This window comes from Oncorhynchus kisutch, linkage group LG14 (genome assembly GCF_002021735.2).
Source record: "Oncorhynchus kisutch isolate 150728-3 linkage group LG14, Okis_V2, whole genome shotgun sequence".
NCBI classification, from domain to species: domain Eukaryota; kingdom Metazoa; phylum Chordata; class Actinopteri; order Salmoniformes; family Salmonidae; genus Oncorhynchus; species Oncorhynchus kisutch.
This window is the reverse complement of record NC_034187.2, coordinates 28642551-28662598: the sequence shown is the minus strand read 5'-3', so window position 1 is coordinate 28662598 and position 20048 is coordinate 28642551. Positions and strand designations below refer to the sequence as shown.

General features: G+C 40.4%; 1 protein-coding gene across 1 annotated transcript; it reads right to left on the bottom strand.

Moving 5' to 3' along the window:
• Positions 1-2203: 2203 nt before the first annotated feature.
• On the bottom strand, positions 2204-4946 carry LOC109903175 (rho-related GTP-binding protein RhoV). Its single transcript, XM_020499820.2, has 3 exons — positions 4439-4946; positions 4257-4315; positions 2204-4138 (listed from the first exon to the last, which is right to left on the bottom strand). The coding sequence occupies exons 1-3, from the start codon at positions 4599-4601 to the stop codon at positions 3692-3694; spliced, it is 669 nt and encodes a 222-aa protein (XP_020355409.1). The 5' UTR covers positions 4602-4946; the 3' UTR covers positions 2204-3691.
• Positions 4947-20048: the final 15102 nt, after the last annotated feature.

Sequence of the window (20048 nt, the reverse complement as noted above, 5' to 3'; positions counted from 1 at the left end):
CTTAACTGACTTGCCTAGTAAAATAAAGGTTAAAAAAAATCCTTGTGTATGATCGTATATTTTGATTCACAGAATTAAGATTTAATGTACCTTATATATTTTTTTACCTCCATTTCAGGAAGTGATGTCACTGAGTACTTCCCCTACATATAGGACCTTCCAACCCCACCTGAGATATAGATGCCCGATGAAGGGTCGAAATGTTATAAATAAAATCACCTGGGAGCATGAGCAGCAGTGTGCAGATTTTTTCATAAAAAATATATTAATATACAAATTTATATACTAATATTGCAAGTCCTTGAATTAGGTAATTATGAAAAATTGTTTTTACTGGACAGAATTACCCCGAAAACTATTTGTTATAAAATGTGTATGGTTTGCACTACTAAAAACTCAGTAATTTATGTAAGATTCAGTACATCAACACACCTGTAGAGAGCCGTATATAACTAATTGTTCAAATCCTTGGTTTGATTCCAATGGATTGATCATATCAGTGGGTTTGAACATGTCCATAATGTAATTCTGGCAGCACGAACCCACATGCACAGTTTAGTGAATTATACACTTTCAAATAGATTATGCAAATTCTGATATATACACACACACTTTACAAATTGGTCTTTTGACCAATCAGATCAGCTCTGAAAGAGATATTTTGTGATTGGTCAAAATACCAATGTGGAAAAATTGATCAGAATAGGGCTGCCTGTGTAAACATAGCCATATTTCTTAACCTTAGTAGCTGTGGTTCCCCTCCAAAATAAAGTAGGCTATGATTAACCCCAAAAAGTGTGTGTGTTCTCTTTTTCATATGGAGGCATCATCTGATTTGCTGTTTTTAAATCAAGTTGATATGTTTGTCCTGGGAATGTGAATTTCAGCACAGACATTTCTAAGATGATTAACTTGTCCTAGATTTTACCACTCCTTCATTCCAAGTCAATTCCACCAGAATCATTTGGATTTGTGCGCAACACAGCCTAAGGGAAACAAAACTGTCAGGAGTATCTCCCATAATCAAATATATATTTACTGATAACTAATATTCCAAAATAATTGTTTTTCCTTTTGCAGATACAGTTTCTAGTCACCACATTATGTTTTCTACTAGAGAAGCCTTTGAGTGAGGAAACCATTGTTATCAGAATGCTAATTACTACCTAGGAGAGAAAGCAGTGATTCACTCCACTATACATGTTAATGGTCTCCTTGACGATGTTAAGGAATTGACAGATTGATTGATCCAACAGAAAACATTGGAGGTTCATCAAGGGTGTATTCATTACACCGATTCTGTTGCAAAACATTTTGCCACAGAAAGTTTACTCCAAAAGGAAAATGTTATACAACGAAAACGAGAGTTTGCATTGGACAAATTCAGGTAGGTCCCTCCCAGTTGCGTTCCGTTTTCTCTTTTTGCTTCCGTTTGGTTCTTCAGCAGTAAATGGTTTCAGTTACAAGGCATAATGAATACACCCCAGATCTCAGCAGTGTGCTAGAATAGCAGGCACGTATCTAGTTTGACAGGCTCCAGAGATTGGATATATGAGATGTCTCGTTAACACAGCAGGCTGAGGAAATACAAAATTCTGAGAAATTACAACTTCAGGCAGCGGCATTACTTATTTGGTATAATGGCATTCTCACATTTTGTTTGTGCATGCCGCCACCTACTGTGCAGTAGTGTGTGTTCGATCACTTTAAAGTTGTTATATAAACATTTTAAAAAGGCAGGGGGATACAAATTTGCACCACACACAAGCTATTTCACAAAAATAACAAATCTCAAAACATAACTTCCGCAGTAAAATCTCTTACACCCAGGTACTTATCTGCAGCTGCCACCTATACTCATGAACAACCCACTTCTCCATTCCACTACTTTGATCCTATCTGCTCCTGCCCAAGCAAACGGCCTTGGAGGACAGGAGACACCCCTACTCAACACACCCTGTAACTCTTCTGAAGTCAAATCACATAAACCCAACATCTTCTCTACAGCTACCTCCACAACATCCATGTTATTTATGTTCCATTTCTAAGGTACAGTTGATAACCATTGCTATAAAATGCTAAGAAATCAAACCTAATGAAGAATATACACTATCACTCGTTGGGCTATCCCCCTCTGTGCTGGCACAAATCTACTACTCACTTAGATCCTCTCAGGATCCCTCACCCTTGACCCATCCTCAAATGTCTTCACTGCCTCAGCATAGGACACCTTCTGCACTACTCTGACCACTTCAACCTGCCCCTCTCACACCGAACACTAACCTGCCGATCCCCAGGAACACAGCCACCCTTACATAACACACAACTTTATCCAGTAGACACATTAGGCCTTGTATGCAGGCTATATAGTATAATCACTCAGTAGTTCAATTGTTGACTCCTTTATAGCACATTCATTTTACCACTTATCATACAAATAAAAAAATATGTTCTGTCTTAAGCAAATCACTTTGGACTTTTTTCCAGTGCTGTGATCATTACGCCGACTCCGTTGCAAAATGTTTTGCAACAGATGTTTACTCCAAACGTAAAAGTTTCTATTGGACAAATTCAGGTAGTTCCCTCCATGTTTCCGTTTGGTTCTTAAAGTTTCTGTAATGAATACGCACAAGGTTTCTAATACCCAACAACTGTGCACGTCGATGTAGTACTCAGCAATCGATTATATATATATATTATGACTTTCCTCTTTCCAAGGCTTAAACCAATTTGCTGTATTACAAAGGCAAAGGGAACAGCTTTAATGGAGAGGCTTTGTCTTGTAAATTGGATCCTCAATGTGACAGCAGGTGACCGTAGTCCCTTGTTGGTGAGCTGGGTAACAAAACCCTGTGGTGAGAATATTCTCAACTCTGTCTTTCCCTCTGTTGTCTGAGGATTTACCTCAGACTGTTGGCCTCCCTCAGTGATCAATATACCTTACCATAAAATGGAGCTCACATGAGTAAATTAAAATAAGGTCCAAGGCATTAGTGAATATAATTTTCTACAACTACTCTAATGAGGACTGATCTACATTATCTTTATATTTTTAAATTGAACCTTCATTTAACTAGGCAAGTCAGTTAAGAATAAATTCTTATTTACAATGGCGGCCTCCCGGGGAACAGATTTTTTACCTTGTCAGCCCAACGCTCTAACCACTAGGCTACCTGCCGACCCATTCTTGATTTTATATTTTCACATTTACAAACTCTTAATTTCTTAAAATAAACAAAAAAATTAACACTTAAAGTGAAATGTGTAACGAGACAAGTAAACGTGACATAAAACGACAAAGCAAACATTGTTTGAAACGTGGCTTCCACAAGAAGCATATATGGCTGGAAGATATTCACATTTTATAAAGCCTACAAACAAAATACTTGACTATGCAGTATATGCGCTAGAAAAGTGATAGTCAGGTCGCAAATAGGCCGTGACACCAACTGCAATACAATGCTGTCTGAATCCTGTGAATAAGAAAGACTTGCCACAGTGCATACAATGGTGGAAGGCTATCACAGGTTGCTGGGGGAACTTTTGGCTTTTGAGTTCAATAAGCACAACATCTGACAACTTTTGTCCAGAATAAATAACTCTTAGTAATCCAGCCAGTGGCTACTGCCACCCTCTAGTATTCAACACCAGGGGGTTTTGTGTCCTGTATTGAGGTGGTGATGCCATTGGATCACATGAAGCAGAAGAACTTCTTCCACCCCCCACTAGAAAAAGTCTTTGCACGACCAAATAGTTTGAGCTTCTTTGCTTTCTCACAGGCCTTGTGCTTGACGGCAGCAAAGATAGCAGAGTCAAATGCTTCTTTTAGGTTCTTCTGGGTCAGTGCGGAACACTCCACATAGTCGTGGGCTCTGATCTTCTCTGCCAGACGCCTGGCCTGGGAGTTCACCACTGGCTTGACCCTCAGCTGGTCCAGATGGATAAGGATGCCAACATCATGCCGGAGGTCAGACTGGGTCCCCACTAAAATTATGGGTGAAGCAGAATTGAAGGTGCGGATCTGTGGGATCCATTTTGAAGTGATGTTGTGGAAAGACACTGGGTTGACAACACTGAAGCAAATGATGAAGACATCTATTTGATTGTAAAACACAGAGCGAAAATTATCAAACTCCTCCTGCAGAAAATAAGGAAGTGGCAGATTAAGTCATGGTATAAATATATTTTCACTGTAGCCAACATTTAGTGTTGCCATAATGTATTTGGTAGGCCTACTCATGCATTGGCCTAGTTACCTGTCCTGCAGTGTCCATCAACTGGATTTGTACTGGAATCCCATCTACTGTAACCAATCCTGTAGAATAGAGCACATTTCACCACATGCATTCTCAAACCCTCTTTCACTCAGCCCAAGTTACTGCCAAAGGAAAATTGTTAAGGTACAGTATTTAAAGGATGCAAAAAAAATGCAACTCACCGGTGAAGACGTCAAAGGCCGTCTGACGGTATTCGTTTGGGTATCCATTTGAGATGTAACTTATAATCATGCTGGTTTTCCCCACAGCACCATCCCCAACCAACATACAACTAATGATTGTCTCATTGTGCTTTCCTTGGAAATCATCAGGGGCCTGCATCATCTTATCTCCGCTACTGCGTTCACTATCTGGTGGAATTTCAGCAAAAGTTTAAATTCTTATCCAACAGAACTATCACTGTCTGATCTTACATCAAAGCGCACATGGTGGAAACAAATGTAGCGGATACTTTGCCACCTCCAGTTTGAACGAACAATGCCGCCCAATCAAGTTACAGCCCTCAATTCAACCCAAATGTATTTTCACACGCTTGATTTGCATAGTCACTCCTACAGCGGCCATCGGCCACTTGACAAAATATGGGCCATTGTGGATCGATGGCCTGGATACTGTATGAATTTCAGAGCGAAAGGCTACCTATATCAAATCAACCTCTCCGACCAAGGTGCAGGAGTTGAGACAAACTTAAGTGAAAAGGTAATTTAGCAACTCTTAGTGGCCAGTGGAAGCTGATGAGGGTTTCTTTATTGTTTCGGCTATTTTTAGAAGTTTACAGAGAAAAATTAAGGAGGCTTTTATATATTTCAGAAATAGCCTATGGGTTCAGGGACCAATTATAATCGCAAAACAAAATGATGGTAAATTAGTTACAAGGTCAGGTGAACAAATCAAATTACCAATGAGAGAGTTCTATTGTATTCTAAAATAAATATGGGTATGTGACCAATACCATTTGATTAATACCTGATACTGATGGTTTTGTCGGGACTGATGATTTGTTTACATAGCAGGTTAGGAGAATGAACGTAGCCAAAGATGATCTATTATATAAGATAGGCGACTGACCGTTCTAACAATGGAAATACATGTCTGCAAAGGCGGAAGGCAAGCGGGATGACGCGGGATCACTATAGCCAATAGAGTGGTGAGGAGTAGTTTAGTGTCCGGAAATAATTTAGCCATTCATTGTAGTCGATCTGCGATTTGTAAAGTTGCTATTTTCTCGTGTCATTCCTGGACTACTCATAATTAACAAAGTCAAATTGAATCAACAAGTACGATAGTCAGTTGGGGAAAAAATAAGGGTACAAGACTGTGTACATATATGGCTGTGTTAGCAAAAGCACTCCATATCCCATCGAACGAAGCGGGGAGAGGCTCACAGTTCAAAGACCAGTCAGAAACGTCCTGACGCTAACGTAGGCGCAATGACGTCCTTCGCGCTCGGTTGTCTTACGATAGATACCTCGAATTAGGGAAGGTTGTCCTATCTCTCCGTACCTGTTTTTATTAATCACCCAACTTCTTGTAAATTCTTTAAATAATAGCCATGTACAAGGTATTTCCATAGCTGGTAAAGAAATTATTATAAGCCAGCTGGCTGATGATACTACACTTTTTCTGAAAGATGCAAACCAAATTCCCATATCGATCAATGTGATTACAATCGTTTTCCAAAGTGTCTGGTCAGTGTCTGGTTTATTTCCAGCGAATTTACTGGTTACATTATTGTTTAACTAACAAGGGCATTTGAAGTTGAGAGTGCAGTATTTATTAAGTTTGACAATAAGCACGAAAACTAGCATAGTTCAGCTAGCCAGCTAGTTTAGCCATGGAAAGATGAGAAAAGAGTTAGAACATAAATGCGCATGTGGGCCATCACTAGGCTAATTCAGGAGACCGATTGTAGTTTCTATACCCTGATCTCAGGACCTGGCGGCGAAAAGTTTGATGAAACAATTCAGAGACTGAAACGAATAAATCAGATTACTTCTATTTAAGTAGATAAAATCGATATACATCCCCAAAATCAGCTATAACTGTCAATAGTAAAACAAAGCTTAAAACGATGTTTGAGTACGACCAATGTGTTTTCTAACTAAACCAAGATAGACAATAGCTTGTCGTTTCAAATGGGAAGAAATGAGTCAGAGGGCAGAACAAGCAAGGAGGTGGGCAGAGCCAAGCACGCTAGAGATATCCTATTGGTGCGTTCTAGTAGATATCTGCATATTTCCGTTAGGAAAAACATACTTTGAAGTGCTGTGTGCAATAACTCAATTTGCCTTTGCACTCCTAAACCGCGCAATTTTTAAAAACTTTTGCGATGGGTAAAGTCTACAAACTTAGTCCACTCTGTTCATAACAGATTTGATTTTGGGGAACAGAAAACTATTGAGATGAAATGTTTAATTGATAAGAAAATGTACAGAATGTCAACCAAAATCTCATTCCATCTTCTCCCACTGCCCTCCAGTGGGCTTCCTCTCACTACCATATTTTTCCTCTCACTACAGTTTTGCATGATGTATACTTTGACACTAATTAACAATTTAGAATCTGAGAGTAAATTGACGCAAATCCATTGATAAAAGTCACCTTGTCCGAGAGAGATTTTTACACACCAGTGTAAACCTTCACGAAACACAGCCCTTATTTTACATGTTTCTAAAATTCCCTGTGGGGAAAATGAATGAAACCATAGGTTCCTGTTGCTAGGTTTTATGGGTATTATGACACGTCCGCTGTGGGGCTCTACCCAGAAAATTAATGGGGAATTCAATTCTATGAAAGGTCAGATATGCGTGTAAACAGCAGACCAAACTCCAATATAAAATAGTGATGTGAACAAAACAGCTCTTTTTCAACTGATCTTTTCGGTGAACATCGGGAGTCGAATCCCATCGGTGAAAGAGACTTAATTTGGCATCCTGATTTGCATACTGCTAGTGCTGCTTTTTTTAGCTCAAAACAACTTTTTTCTGCAGATAAATGACAAAATAATTATCTAAAGAGGGTGATAGTGGCGATAGTGCGTCAATCAGGTCCTCGCTGATTTTTCAGTGCAATTATTATAATTATTTTGCAGGTCATCGAATAATTTGGCGTGTTTCACAATCTGACATAATGGTATTGTAGACTACCTTTTGGGCTTTACATTAGAGATGTGGATTTTTATCAGGTTCTAGGTCGATCATCAAACATTTTGAACAAAAAGCCATTTGGGAGCCAAATGAGTCGTCTCTTTTTCCTGAACAGATCCAAATGTGCCGGCTCACCGAAAAGACTCGGAATGCCCATCACAAATATAAAATCGTTGCCGTAATGCCACGTGCGTCCACTTATATCAGTAGGCCTACATTTGTAGCATAGTAAGCATTTCACTGTCTAAAGCTGTTGTTTACAAATCATTATAAAACTTCTGTTCGATCAAATAAGCCTCACTTAGCAAATTAGCCAAAACATAATGTGTTGACCAAAATTGACACTCTCTCATAGACCTCCTTACAAACAATCCCAGATTGTGGGCGGAGTTGAGCCTCTCGCTTCAACTCTTCCTCTCTGATGTATAGCAGGTTAGGAGAACTAGCACAGTAGGTTAGGAGAGGGAGGTTAGGAACTGATGGTTTGTTTACATACAAGGTTAGGAGAATTAGCGTAGCAGGTTAGGATATTATAATTAACGTGGCATGTTAGGAGAATGAGGTTAAGGTTAGGAAAAGATTAAGAGTTAGGCTTAGCTAAAATGCTACAGTTGTCAACAACTGTTGTCCCCGACGCGATAACTAGATGGAGCTGTAGGCCTACTCCATCTAGCTACAACCTATGATACTGATGGTTTGTTGGGACAGATGGTTTGTTTACATTTCTATGGTCAACATCCATTGTGCTGAAGTCCTAATAGAACAAACTATAAAAACAACAACCTTTAAAGCTGCAATATGTAACCTTTTGGGTGACCTGACCAGATTCACATAGAAATGTGAGTTATAGATGTCATTCTCATTGAAAGCAAGTCTAAGAAGTGGTAGATCTGTTCTATGTGTGCTATTTCTGTGCTTCCCATTCTTAAGTTTCATTTTTACTTTCGGTTTTGTACACCAGATTCAAACAGCTGAAAATACAATATTTTTGGTTATGGAAAATATATTTCACAGCGCTTTATATTGTACAATTATTATCTGCACTATACTTGCTTGTTTTATAACATAACCTGAAATTAGGCAAACTATTTGAATTATAGCAACCAGGTAATGCCGGAGCGATTTCCTCATAGCGCATCTTTAAACAGATATCCCACAGTTATTAAACCAGGCATACATATTTCACCTTTTAGGTGACCTGTGAATGCAGTTTAAAAGTTTACTGGAAAGGTGCTCACATGACTCGATGTCCATACTGTCCTGTTACCAGATAATAATGTCAACTGATTTACTTATTGTAGTTTGACTGTGTACTGTGCCATGTAGTCCTATAATGTGTGCCTGTCACCCGTCTCTGTAAAAGGCAGTGTTGCTCTACTGTCAGACATAATCTCTGCATCTCCAACCCTGTTTGTGTGGCATGTCCCTCTGTTCCAGACCTGTTTTTGGTTCCTCCCCTCTCCCAGGTCTGATTGTCCTCTGAAAAAAAATAGCTCAGTTGTGTGTACATTGTGGCTCTGTCAACAGCTGGACAGTTGCTTTTTGCTCAGCACAGCTGTCAGATGCAGGCGCAGGATCCTCTGCTACAGCAGCATGTGCCAAGTTCCACTGCGGTGGTGGAATCGTCTCTGTTGTGATTTGCTAGTCTGACAGATACATAGAGGGTCACCTGTGTTAGCCTCCACGAATGCCTTCACACTTGTCTCTAACATATACATGCAGATTCCAGAATGCCGAACAGTCCCTTTACAAGTCAGAACTTCATTTGTACTTACTCTGCTGGGGTTCCACTGAGTTCATCCTTATGCCGTTGGAAATCTGAGACAAAATAGCCACAGGAAGTATTATTCAACAGACTTCAAAATGCTGGTCTCTGTGTGTGACTCTCACGGTCTATTTGTCATCACTTGATCCAGGCAAACGCACACAATGTAAATACATGCACCAGATGTACACATAAACCAAGCTCTTGCAGGTGTTTACATGGTCTTGCACTTGTGCCTGGTGATAGAAATGTGTTAGAGCCCTCATGGTTGTGTATGCAATCATTCTCTTGATGAAAGACTACAAATTACAACTTCTTAGTATTTTGATTGACCTGATTCACATCATTTGATGATAAATTAATAAGATTAATGAATAAGATGTATTTTTAATGCACATATTTGATTGAATCTCTACGATGGCTTTTCAGTCTGTGAGGGACACAGTTATGTATTAATGAAGTTGTTTCACCACAATTTCCTAGTATATGCCTACTGTGCAGAAAGCACAATATGTGACTTGGGACAGTAGGGATATATTTATGGGGGAAATATAGAATTAGATGGACTTCCTTATCTATTGAAGCCTGCAGGAAATTCTGGGAGCATTGTGTTGTAAGTTCTCTATTTCCTGTTTGACATTGTTCCTCACTCTCTCCCCCTCTCTTTCTCCCACCTGCAGTGTGAGTGATAGGGATTGTATTCCCCTCCGTAGCAGGACAACATCTCTTCATGGCATCACCAGTCTCCTAATCTCAGTTAGCCAGTCTCCATGCTGCACTTTGCCACCAGTGATTGACAGGGCTCATTCCCACATCCAAGGTAACACTGCCATACACAGGAAACAGACCGTTATCATTGGATTTCCAATTTCCCTTTTCTGAAATAGCTGCTCTTGACATTTTTGATCTACCCGCAAGTTTAGTGTGATTATATAGCTTGCATGAAGTTGGTGACGAAGAATAGTTTTTGTATAAATGGAGTACACTTATTTATTTGCTGCATATACTGACCTGTGCTGTAGGGGTCAGCAGCACTCTGTTTTCAGGATGATTTGACAGTTAGGCTTCATTGTACTGCCCAGTGTAGAGCTGCTTAGTGTTTATAGTTCCCACGCCTCAGTCACTGTAAACATGTTTTTGATACACAGTACTGACCTTTTTCTGTATACCTCCTGTGTGGTTTAAATTGTTAACTTAATCTATATGTGGATGATACTGCAGTGACTGTATGCTACTGTTGATCTGGCTGTGTAAAAACTACAGTCAGTTTTATAGCTATGCAGGAATCCTTTGCTGATTTAAAACTTGTGCTTAGTTAAATAAATGTAAAATAAAAAATTAGATGGGTCTCAGATGGAAGTTTTCCCACATATAAATACTTAGGCATGTGAATTGATGTGGATTTGATGTTTAAAAAACATACAGATGAGCTGGTTAAGAATTTAAGATTTAAAGTTGGCTTTTTCTACAGAAACAAATCTTGCTTTTCTCTAAGCGGCTGGAAATGTAGCTGCCTGCTGCTGCTCTTAAACCTTTGGACGCCATCTACCATAGTGCCCTTCGTTTTGTTACCGGCGGCAGCTCCGATACTCATCAATGCATACTGTATCAAAAGGTTGACTGAACTTCGCTAAAGACCTGTAGATCTCTTTGCTGTTGAAGTATAGACACCTGAGTTGCCTAACCCGTTCACATGATTGGTTCTCTTGAGGTTCCTAGGATCGCCATCAAGCTAGGTCAATCTGCTTTTAGTTTTAATGCACCATATTGCTGGAACAAAATTCAAAATACATTTAATCTTTCTATTCTGGTGCCATCTTTCTATTCTGGTGCCATCTTTCTATTCTGGTGCCATCTTTCTATTCTGGTGCCATCTTTCTATTCTGGTGCCATCTTTCTATTCTGGTGCCATCTTTCTATTCTGGTGCCATCTTTCTATTCTGGTGCCATCTTTCTATTCTGGTACCATCTTTCTATTCTGGTGCCATCTTTCTATTCTGGTGCCATCTTTCTATTCTGGTGCCATCTTTCTATTTTGGTGCCATCTTTCTATTCTGGTGCCATCTTTCTATTCTGGTGCCATCTTTCTATTCTGGTGCCATCTTTCTATTCTGGTGCCATCTTTCTATTCTGGTGCCATCTTTCTATTCTGGTGCCATCTTTCTATTCTGGTGCCATCTTTCTATTCTGGTACCATCTTTCTATTCTGGTGCCATCTTTCTATTCTGGTGCCATCTTTCTATTCTGGTGCCATCTTTCTATTCTGGTGCCATCTTTCTATTCTGGTGCCATCTTTCTATTCTGGTGCCATCTTTCTATTCTGGTGCCATCTTTCTATTCTGGTGCCATCTTTCTATTCTGATTGGGGATATATTTATTGATGAATGTAACTGTTTTTCTGGGTGATATGTGATGCATTATTTGTGCTGACCATGACTGTGCTTTTGTATTCTTATATGTATATATACAGTATATATTTTGTGTTTAATATGTATTTTATATTGTATTATATAGGACCTAAGTCTTAATATGTCTTCCCTGTCAAAATAAACGTGAAATAAAAATCATTAGTATTCCACAGCTCTGTATCAGCATCACCAGACATGAGAACTATGTCCTGACACAGATTTGAAGAAGTAATCTGCTTAGTAATGGTCTCTGAATGGATATCTGCAGGTCACCATAACAGAGTCTACAGTGCAGTAGTGTACTGGGCTCCATTCTCAGGGCTATCCAAGCTGTGGTCTGTGAAGCAGCTTTAGAAAATATATACAACAGTCAGCCAACCTAAATACATTTGAACCAATTCTTTACAATCTGTTAAAGAGTGAACACAGTAACGGAAGTTCACGTCTTAGACCGAATTGGAGCACAATAGAATATCTGTCAGAAAGGTGTTAAAAGATTACATATCGTAAAATGGAGATTAACGTGCCACTGGCATAGATAGGGTCAAATGGGGTAGAAAACAAGCTCTATGAATATGTGGGGTACATTATCCTGAATAATCTATCAGTGAAAGCAACTGTTCCCTTCAAGCCTGTGCTATGTTGAGTATTTGCAGAGCACACCTCCATCAAATGAGATAGGTTACCATTACAGCTTTTTCTGGGACCCCCTGTGATGATGTTTTTGCGAATCCTCTTTCCGTTTGGGTCCAGTGGCATCCATCTTGTGTCTCTCTAACTAGAGGGGGTGAGTGGAGGAGTGTAGTAGTCTATAGCACTCCTCCAGGGGTGTTTGATCGTGGCAGAACTTTTCATGACCAAACCCAAGGTAGACTTTACACTTGAATAGTCAAAAATTCAAATTTAGTTCAGAATATTTAGAGCCAGACTAAATTGTCAGTTAGGGTCTATATCGGTATGTTACTCAGGCCCATTACATCCTGTGTATGGTTAGGCAGAGAGGTACCAGATGTTGACAGTGCCAGAGTGGCTTAGTCTGCCTCTGCACTCTCACTGGAGACAGGATACAGCCCTTTCCCAGGTCACCTCCCTGGCTCCTTCAATAACGGGACTGATTCATGGGAATTAAGACCTTTGTGAATCTCCCCTGTTGCTCACATTCTTCACATGTCGCCAGTAATAGCAGAGATGGCAGAAATTATTCATAGTAAATCCCACACACTAGAGTATGATTCCTCCTTGTTTGTTGGCCCAGTTTAAGTAAAGTCCAAGTGTTGATTTGGGGGTCACCCGAGCTTGTGTGTATCTCCATTAAGCCTTGGCAGGGGTCCAAGAGGAGGGGGGTCCCCTAATCCCACTTTGCCCTCAAGAGAAAGCCACAGGGGTCTGTCCCCGAATACAATCCCCTAATCCAAAAAAACAGTCAAAAAACGAATAGTAAGGTTAATGTTCATCACTCTGCCTGCTGGATGGCCATAGGAGATTTAGGAGGTTGGTAAATGAATGCCTCATTTGCCTACATGCTTGGTCCACATCATAGGTAGCTTCATCCTTAATGTATTAAGGCTGGTGGAGTTAGGTTTCAGATGGGAATATATTGGATCACTTGCTTAATATATCTACAAGCAGTTCGCTACACTCGCATTAACATCTGCTAACCATGTGTATGTGACAAATAAGATTTGATTTGATTTGATTTGATATGCTTAGTGAGGGATCATGAAAAACAACTCATCCATCATATTGTACTGTACAGAATAAACTGTATCTGAACAAATGAAACAAAACCACAGTAGGCATAAAGTATCTCTGGACCGCAACATTGTCAGTCCTCTGTCAGCACTTTGGGAGTGGAGGAGTGTCTTGCTCAGTGGGTCCTGGGGGCTGGTTCCCCTTGTGGGTGCGTCTCCCAGCTCAAGCCTAGCATATCCTAGAACATGACACTCTAGAGCGTCTCTCCTGTCGGACTCTGGGCCCACGAGTCAGCTGGATCTGCTGGAGCAATCCTCTCTTAGCTGAGGGAAGTTGAATCTCTTCCCTCTGTCTGTCAGCACCTCTACGACCACAAGTCTAACAGTGTGAGCTCTGTCTGCTGCACTAGTCATATTAAATGGTGTTGCGCTAGTCAGCTGATTTTGTGTGGTAAAGCCCATTTTGAAATGTAATGTAGTTCTTGCAACAACACCAAGGAAGGAACCAGTTTCATACATGTAAGCACCTATAGTCCTTACCTGTCATCACCACAGTATTTGTCCCCATCATGCATGTTCCCTAACATGCATGCCTGACCATGTAATTCCATTTGATTTTTCCTATGTTGGGAAATCCAAATTGTTTGGTTTTATCCCTGTCTCCCAGTGGGTCAGATGTCCAGGTCTCTGGGATCCCCCAGGAATCCCCTATCCCACCCTTGTCTGTCTGCCTGTCAGCTCTGGAGAGGAGAGGGACCCTGGTGGCAGGGGGCTGTCTTCAGTCTTCCCTTTCCCTCTATGTACCTATGCAATATGTGTAGAATTGCAGGAAATTAGCTTAAAAATTCAGAACTACTATGGAAATGCTGTCGGCTATGGAGGAATAAACTGTCATGACTGGTGAAGTGCAGAAATGTTCCAACATTAAATCTCTGCAAAGATGAGCGTGGTTTAAATCTAAGAAACTCCATTAATAGTCTGATGTGCCTTGCCTATGCCTAGCTGACAATAAGCTACATTTCCTGGCCTATCCTTTTTTTTTGCATTAGAGGAATTCTGGCCAATATCAAATCCACTCTCTAACCACACCACTTGCAAATTGCAGTGGTTTGACTTTCTATGCTTCCAATGATGTGAGGCTTCATGCTAGATAAATATAAAATGTTCTGTTGAAGAACTGAACCCATGGTATGAATGAAACAATCTGCAGACATAGTTACAGTTAAAGGGCTTTTGTGTTCCTTACCTGTAATTAGGAGGTCAAGAAACCCCGGCACAGAGTCCCTCTCACAATAGATTAGCTTCTCCTTTGTTGTCCTCTGTAAGTACAACATAGAACCGCTGTGGAACGGCATTGAGATCCAACCTCTGCTGGTCTGTGGGAAAACTAGGCTCTGCTTCCTGTTCTTTGAGAGAAAATGTCAGGAAACATCCAGGGCCTTTTGATATTTGCTAAGTAAGTTTTGTACATAAGTGTTTACAGTGTGCATATGTCAGGGACATCTCTATCTATACCAAGAATCTTTGCCCTTTGGTGAACATAATTCAAGGGAAGTCAAACCCACATGGATATGAGTTATTACATGTTATTTATTGCTTGTAAATATTACATAGAAGTACAATGTATGTTGCATTTCTCCAAGTTTGAGATGGCCCTTGAAAGGGGAAATGTTCCAGACCTTGTATGTGGCCAGAAAGACCACTGAAGGTAATACTATTTCCTCTCCCAGCGTTCAGTTCTGCTGTGGGATTCGGAGTGGGCAGTGGTCCTCAAAGGGTTGGTACCCAGGAATGTCAGAATGGAGATAGAATGTTCTTGACTTTCAGGAAAGGTCACCCATAATCTGCCCTCTCTTCAATGTACTCTGACAATGTACTATGTCAACCTCTCTTCTTTTTCCATCCTCTTTTCTCTTATTCATGCCTCCCTCTTATATCACACAGCCAACAGGGGGAGCTGTTAGCTCATCCTCCCCCCGTTTCAAGTTTTATTAGTCATACAGTATGTACAGGATACACATGGTATACACCTTCCAACAAAATGCTTACTTGCAGCTTCCTTCTCGACAATGCAACAACGAAAATAAATTCTAAAAGATAACAATATGAACATAAAGTAAATGGCTCAGTAGAATAGAATAAACATTTTAGCATAAGTGTAGTACAGGAAGCCACAATTTCTAGTCCAATATTTACATGTTTTGGGGGGCAATTGTTTAAATTGTGCAGTGTTTAGCAATAAATTATAAGAGTCTAGTAGCAGCATTTGTGATGTGTGTGTAACATGAATGTACAGTATATGTGTGTGTGTGTGCTACATTTTCCGATGTCTACCATTACAACTCTCAAACCAGCTGTGCAATGGAAAAGCAGACTCAAACTTTTTCCATGTCAGCACTCTGTGGTTTTCTTTGTGTTGACAACCAACATAGTGCAATATTGATGATAGGGCATCACTCTGTGAGTACCAAATGGTCCAGTAGTCTTTGTAATTTTTACCAACACACAATCAACCTCTCTCTCCAGGCTGTTCGATTACTACACATTGATTTGACCCCCCCCCATCTATCAGTGAAAGCTAGAAGGCCTCCCAGAGATGATCTCACAATGCTATTTACTAGAAGGCCCTAAAAACACCCCTCAACCAGACGCGGTGATCATGGTGCCCCGGAGGGAAAATTTGATTAGGGAAATGAAATTAAAAGCAGTAAAAGTGCCATTCCACAGAGGTGGGTCGGGATAATGAAGCAGGGGGAGGCTCTCTGGCTGGTAGGCTAATCAGGTCATTCCTGGTACAGGCCCCAGCCCCCAGAGCCCTGGTCCCCACAGATTGGATTATAACAGCCAGAGGTTGTGCTGTGCTCTGTATGAAGGTGTGATGGATGGGATGGATTGAAGTTTGGGTTTTATCATGTGATGATGGATGATTGTTATTAGGTTTTTGTTTCTGTTTGCAGAATCAGGCATCAATCAGGCATCAACCATCAACAACAACATGTAGGCCTACTGTAAGTTCTGACTCAGACCCTGTTACACAGGAGAGCTGGACTTTTTTCGGGTGTGCTTGGGCATGTTGTGTACTGTTAGCTAAAAGGTTGATATAGCTTTTCAGTAAGAATGAACACATTAGCTTTGATAAGGTGGTTGCAGATTTCCTGCCAACCCATTAGCCATCATTGTAAGTGTTAGATTAGTGTTTTTTTCTCTCTCATGTCCTGTGGAACCAGGCTGTGGTGTGGTCAGTTGATCCTCAGTGGACACTAGTCTGGACCTTGGGGTTTGGGGTTACCCCAGTATTGGGGACCAGTAGCTCTTAAGTGCCCAGACTCTATTAGTGCCCTAATCACTTTCTCTTTAAAGCACTCTCAGGGTGACCTTCAATATCCTGCTGACCACAGAAGGTCAAGGGTCAGGGTTCAGCCAGAGTACACATTTGCATGCAGGTGGTGGCAGAGGGGATGATTGGCAGCGTGCCTCCTATCCTGCTTGTTGAGAGACAATGAACCCAACAGACTGTTTTTATCGTCAGTATGTGTGACCTCGCTCTTTGTTCCTCCTCAGCATTTTTAATGCACACTCTTTGTAATCAATGCACACACAGGTCAGAGCACGTGTGACATATTTGTCTACGTCAGATGACCCTAAAATGGAAAACAGGAGTCATTGGGTGTGAGAGGGGAAACAATTGAACATCAAGCTAGACAAAAAAAGGGATTTCAGAACTAGAAATGTCCGCCCCTCATTAAACAATTATTTTTTTATTTTATTTGATTAGGTTTTCACTTTGTCTTAAATGACCACTTACAGTGAGCTAGGGCCATGTGGTTATGTAATGGAGATGGTCAGGGATGTTGACATGGCCTGTGCCTGATCCCTATGCTCTAATTGAGTGACCCCTGGGTCATGTTTTCACTCCTTTACCCCTCCAAGTAACCCTCATGGAGGTTTTGTAAGAGCTCTATCGATTGGTAATCCCTTATTATCAGGTCTTCTAAGAGCTGTTAGCTTGACAGCTCAATCAATTCTGGAAAACCAACTGGTCATCATGTAAAGATTCATCAGTGATCTAACAGAGCAATCGCTCTCTGTTTACTGTCCATGAGAATGTACACATTCATGTTGTACTCTATTCCTGTTGTACTAGCCCTTTTAGTGTCCTGTTTTGACTAGAACAGATGCATAAAGGTACTAAATACTAGAAAAAAAACGTCATGTTTTAGTGTAGTGCGTTTATATTGCCTTTAGTAGGTACATTTAGCAATGTTGTAAAGTACTGAAGTACAAATACTTCGAAGTATTACTTAAGTAGTTTTTTGGGGGTATCTGTATTTTACTTTACTATTTATATTTTTGACAATTTTTACTTTTACTTCACTACATTGCGAATGAAAGTAATGTACTTTTTAGTCCTTACATTTACCTTTACACACAAAAATACTTGTTACAATTTGAATGCTTAGCAGGACAGGAAAATGGTCAAATTCATGCACTTATCAAGATAATATGTGGTCATCCCTACTGCTTCTGATCTGGCAGACTCACTAAACACACACATGCATTGTTTGTAAATTATGTCTGAATATTGGAGTGGGCCTCTGGCTATCCATACATTACTTTCATTCGCAATGTAGTGAAGTAAAAGTAAAATAGTAAAGTAAAATACAGATACCCCCAAAAAACTACTTAAGTAATACTTGGAAGTATTTGTACTTCAGTACTTTACAACAGGGGCGGCAGTGTAGCCTAGTGGTTAGAGCATTGGACTAGTAACCGAAAGGTTGCAAGTTCAAATCCCTGAGCTGATAAGGTACAAAATCTGTCGTTCTGCCCTTGAACAGGCAGTTAACCCACTGTTCCTAGGCTGTCATTGAAAATAAGAATTTGTTCTTAACTGACTTGCCTAGTAAAATAAAGGTAAAAAAAAAAATAATAATAATAATCCATACATTTTAAAAACAAGAAAATGGTGCATCTGCTTTGCTTAATATAAGGAATTTGAAATGATTTATACTTTTACTTTTGATACTTAAGTATATTTAGAACTAAATACTTTTAGACTTTTACTCAGGATGTATTTTAATAATTTATTAGATTTTTTTCTTACCCCTATTTTGTGGTATCCAATTAGTAGTTACAGTCTTGTCTCATTGCTGCCAGTCCCGTACGGACTCGGGAGAGGCGAAGGTCAAGAGCCGTGCGTCCTCCAAAACACAACCCAACCAAGCCGCACTGCTTCTTGACACAATGCCCACTTAACCCAGCCACACAAATGTGTCGGAGGAAACACTGTACACTTGGCTACTGTGTCAGCGTGCACTGTGCCTGGCTTATGCACTAGTTTCTAGTGCACGATGGGACAAGGACATCGCTGCCAGCCAAACCCTCTACTACCCCGGACAGCGCTGGGCCAATTGTGCATCACCCCATGGGTCACCCGGTCGTGGAAGGCTACAACAGAGCCTGGACTCAAACCCAGAATCTCTAGTGGCATAGCTAGCACTGTGATGCAATGCCTTAGACCACTGCGCCACTCAGGAGGCCTACATAAGTAGTATTTTGCTGGGTAACATTCACTTTTACTTGAGTAACTTTCTATTATTAAAGTATCTATACTTTTACTCGAGTATGACAATAGGGTACTCTTTTCACCACTGCATATTAGTAAAACATGAGTAGGTTATTGAGTATACAAGTAGGTTATTGAGGACACATTATATTTTACAATAGCAACATGGAAGTATCACATACATCCAGGGTTTCAAACTGGTTATTTTATTTCCAAAGCCAATTGAAGTGTTTTGACTACAGAGGATATTTTCAAAACAGTTTAGAACTATGGTGGGGATTTATGAGTCAACTCAACTGCATTTTGCACTTAGTAAATGGAGCCCAAATGGTTTTCATGTCATGCTTTGTTGTTTCCTGAGTCATCTGATAGATATGCCTTATGATTGAAAATAGTGCAGAGGATTTCATACTCTGATATGAATACGCTGTTGGCCTCTGTTTTGAAGTGTGTAGGCCTATTGGTACGCAGATAGGTCCAGTCACATAAGGTTCTAATCAGACGCTGCTGCTGACTGAGTTTCCATTCGTCCAATTCTTCATACAGGCCTATACTTAAGCAATAAGGTCCAAGGGGGTGTGGTGTATGGCCAATATAACACGGCTACGGGCTGTTCTTATGTACAACACAATGTGGAGTGCCTGGATACAGTCCTTAGCCGTGGTATATTGGCCATGTACCACAGAGGTGCCTTATTGCTATTATAAACTGGTTACCAATGTAATTAGAGCAGTAAAAATGTATGTTTTGTCATACCCGTGGTATACGGTCTGATATATCACAGCAGTAAGCCAATCAGCATTCAGCGCTCGAACCACCCAGTTTATAATTCCCAGTTTATAATTCCATTTATACTATCTTAACTGCCTTTGCCTTTCCTAGAAGAGAGCACATTTTTTACATCTCTAACCTTTCACCCAGTTAGAAAGGGCTTTCTTGGAATCTGGACCAGAGTGCCACTGAAGGCGCTCAGCCCAAAATGTATATGTACTGCCGAGACCTCTCTCTGTTGGGTGTGCACGTGTTCTCACAACATGATCAAACTGAACATGCAGGGAAAGGGAACCCATCTACCCCCTGTGTCTCACTTTCAACACACAGACAGCACTTCTCGAGTGAGTGTAGTGGCTCTCCCAGGAACAGAATGTACTGACTAACACTGCCGGCATGGTGTGTATTTGTATAGCACCCTGGT

What these genes read in the sequence shown, in the direction of transcription:
- LOC109903175 (XM_020499820.2), bottom strand. Translation starts at nt 4,601, where the DNA reads ATGATGCAGGCCCCTGATGATTTCCAAGGAAAGCACAATGAGACAATC. An exon ending in GGCCTTTGACGTCTTCACCG is followed by an intron (nt 4,316 to 4,438) that starts GTGAGTTGCATT and finishes TCTATTCTACAG; the next exon opens with GATTGGTTACAGTAGATGGG. An exon ending in TGATGGACACTGCAGGACAG is followed by an intron (nt 4,139 to 4,256) that starts GTAACTAGGCCA and finishes TATTTTCTGCAG; the next exon opens with GAGGAGTTTGATAATTTTCG.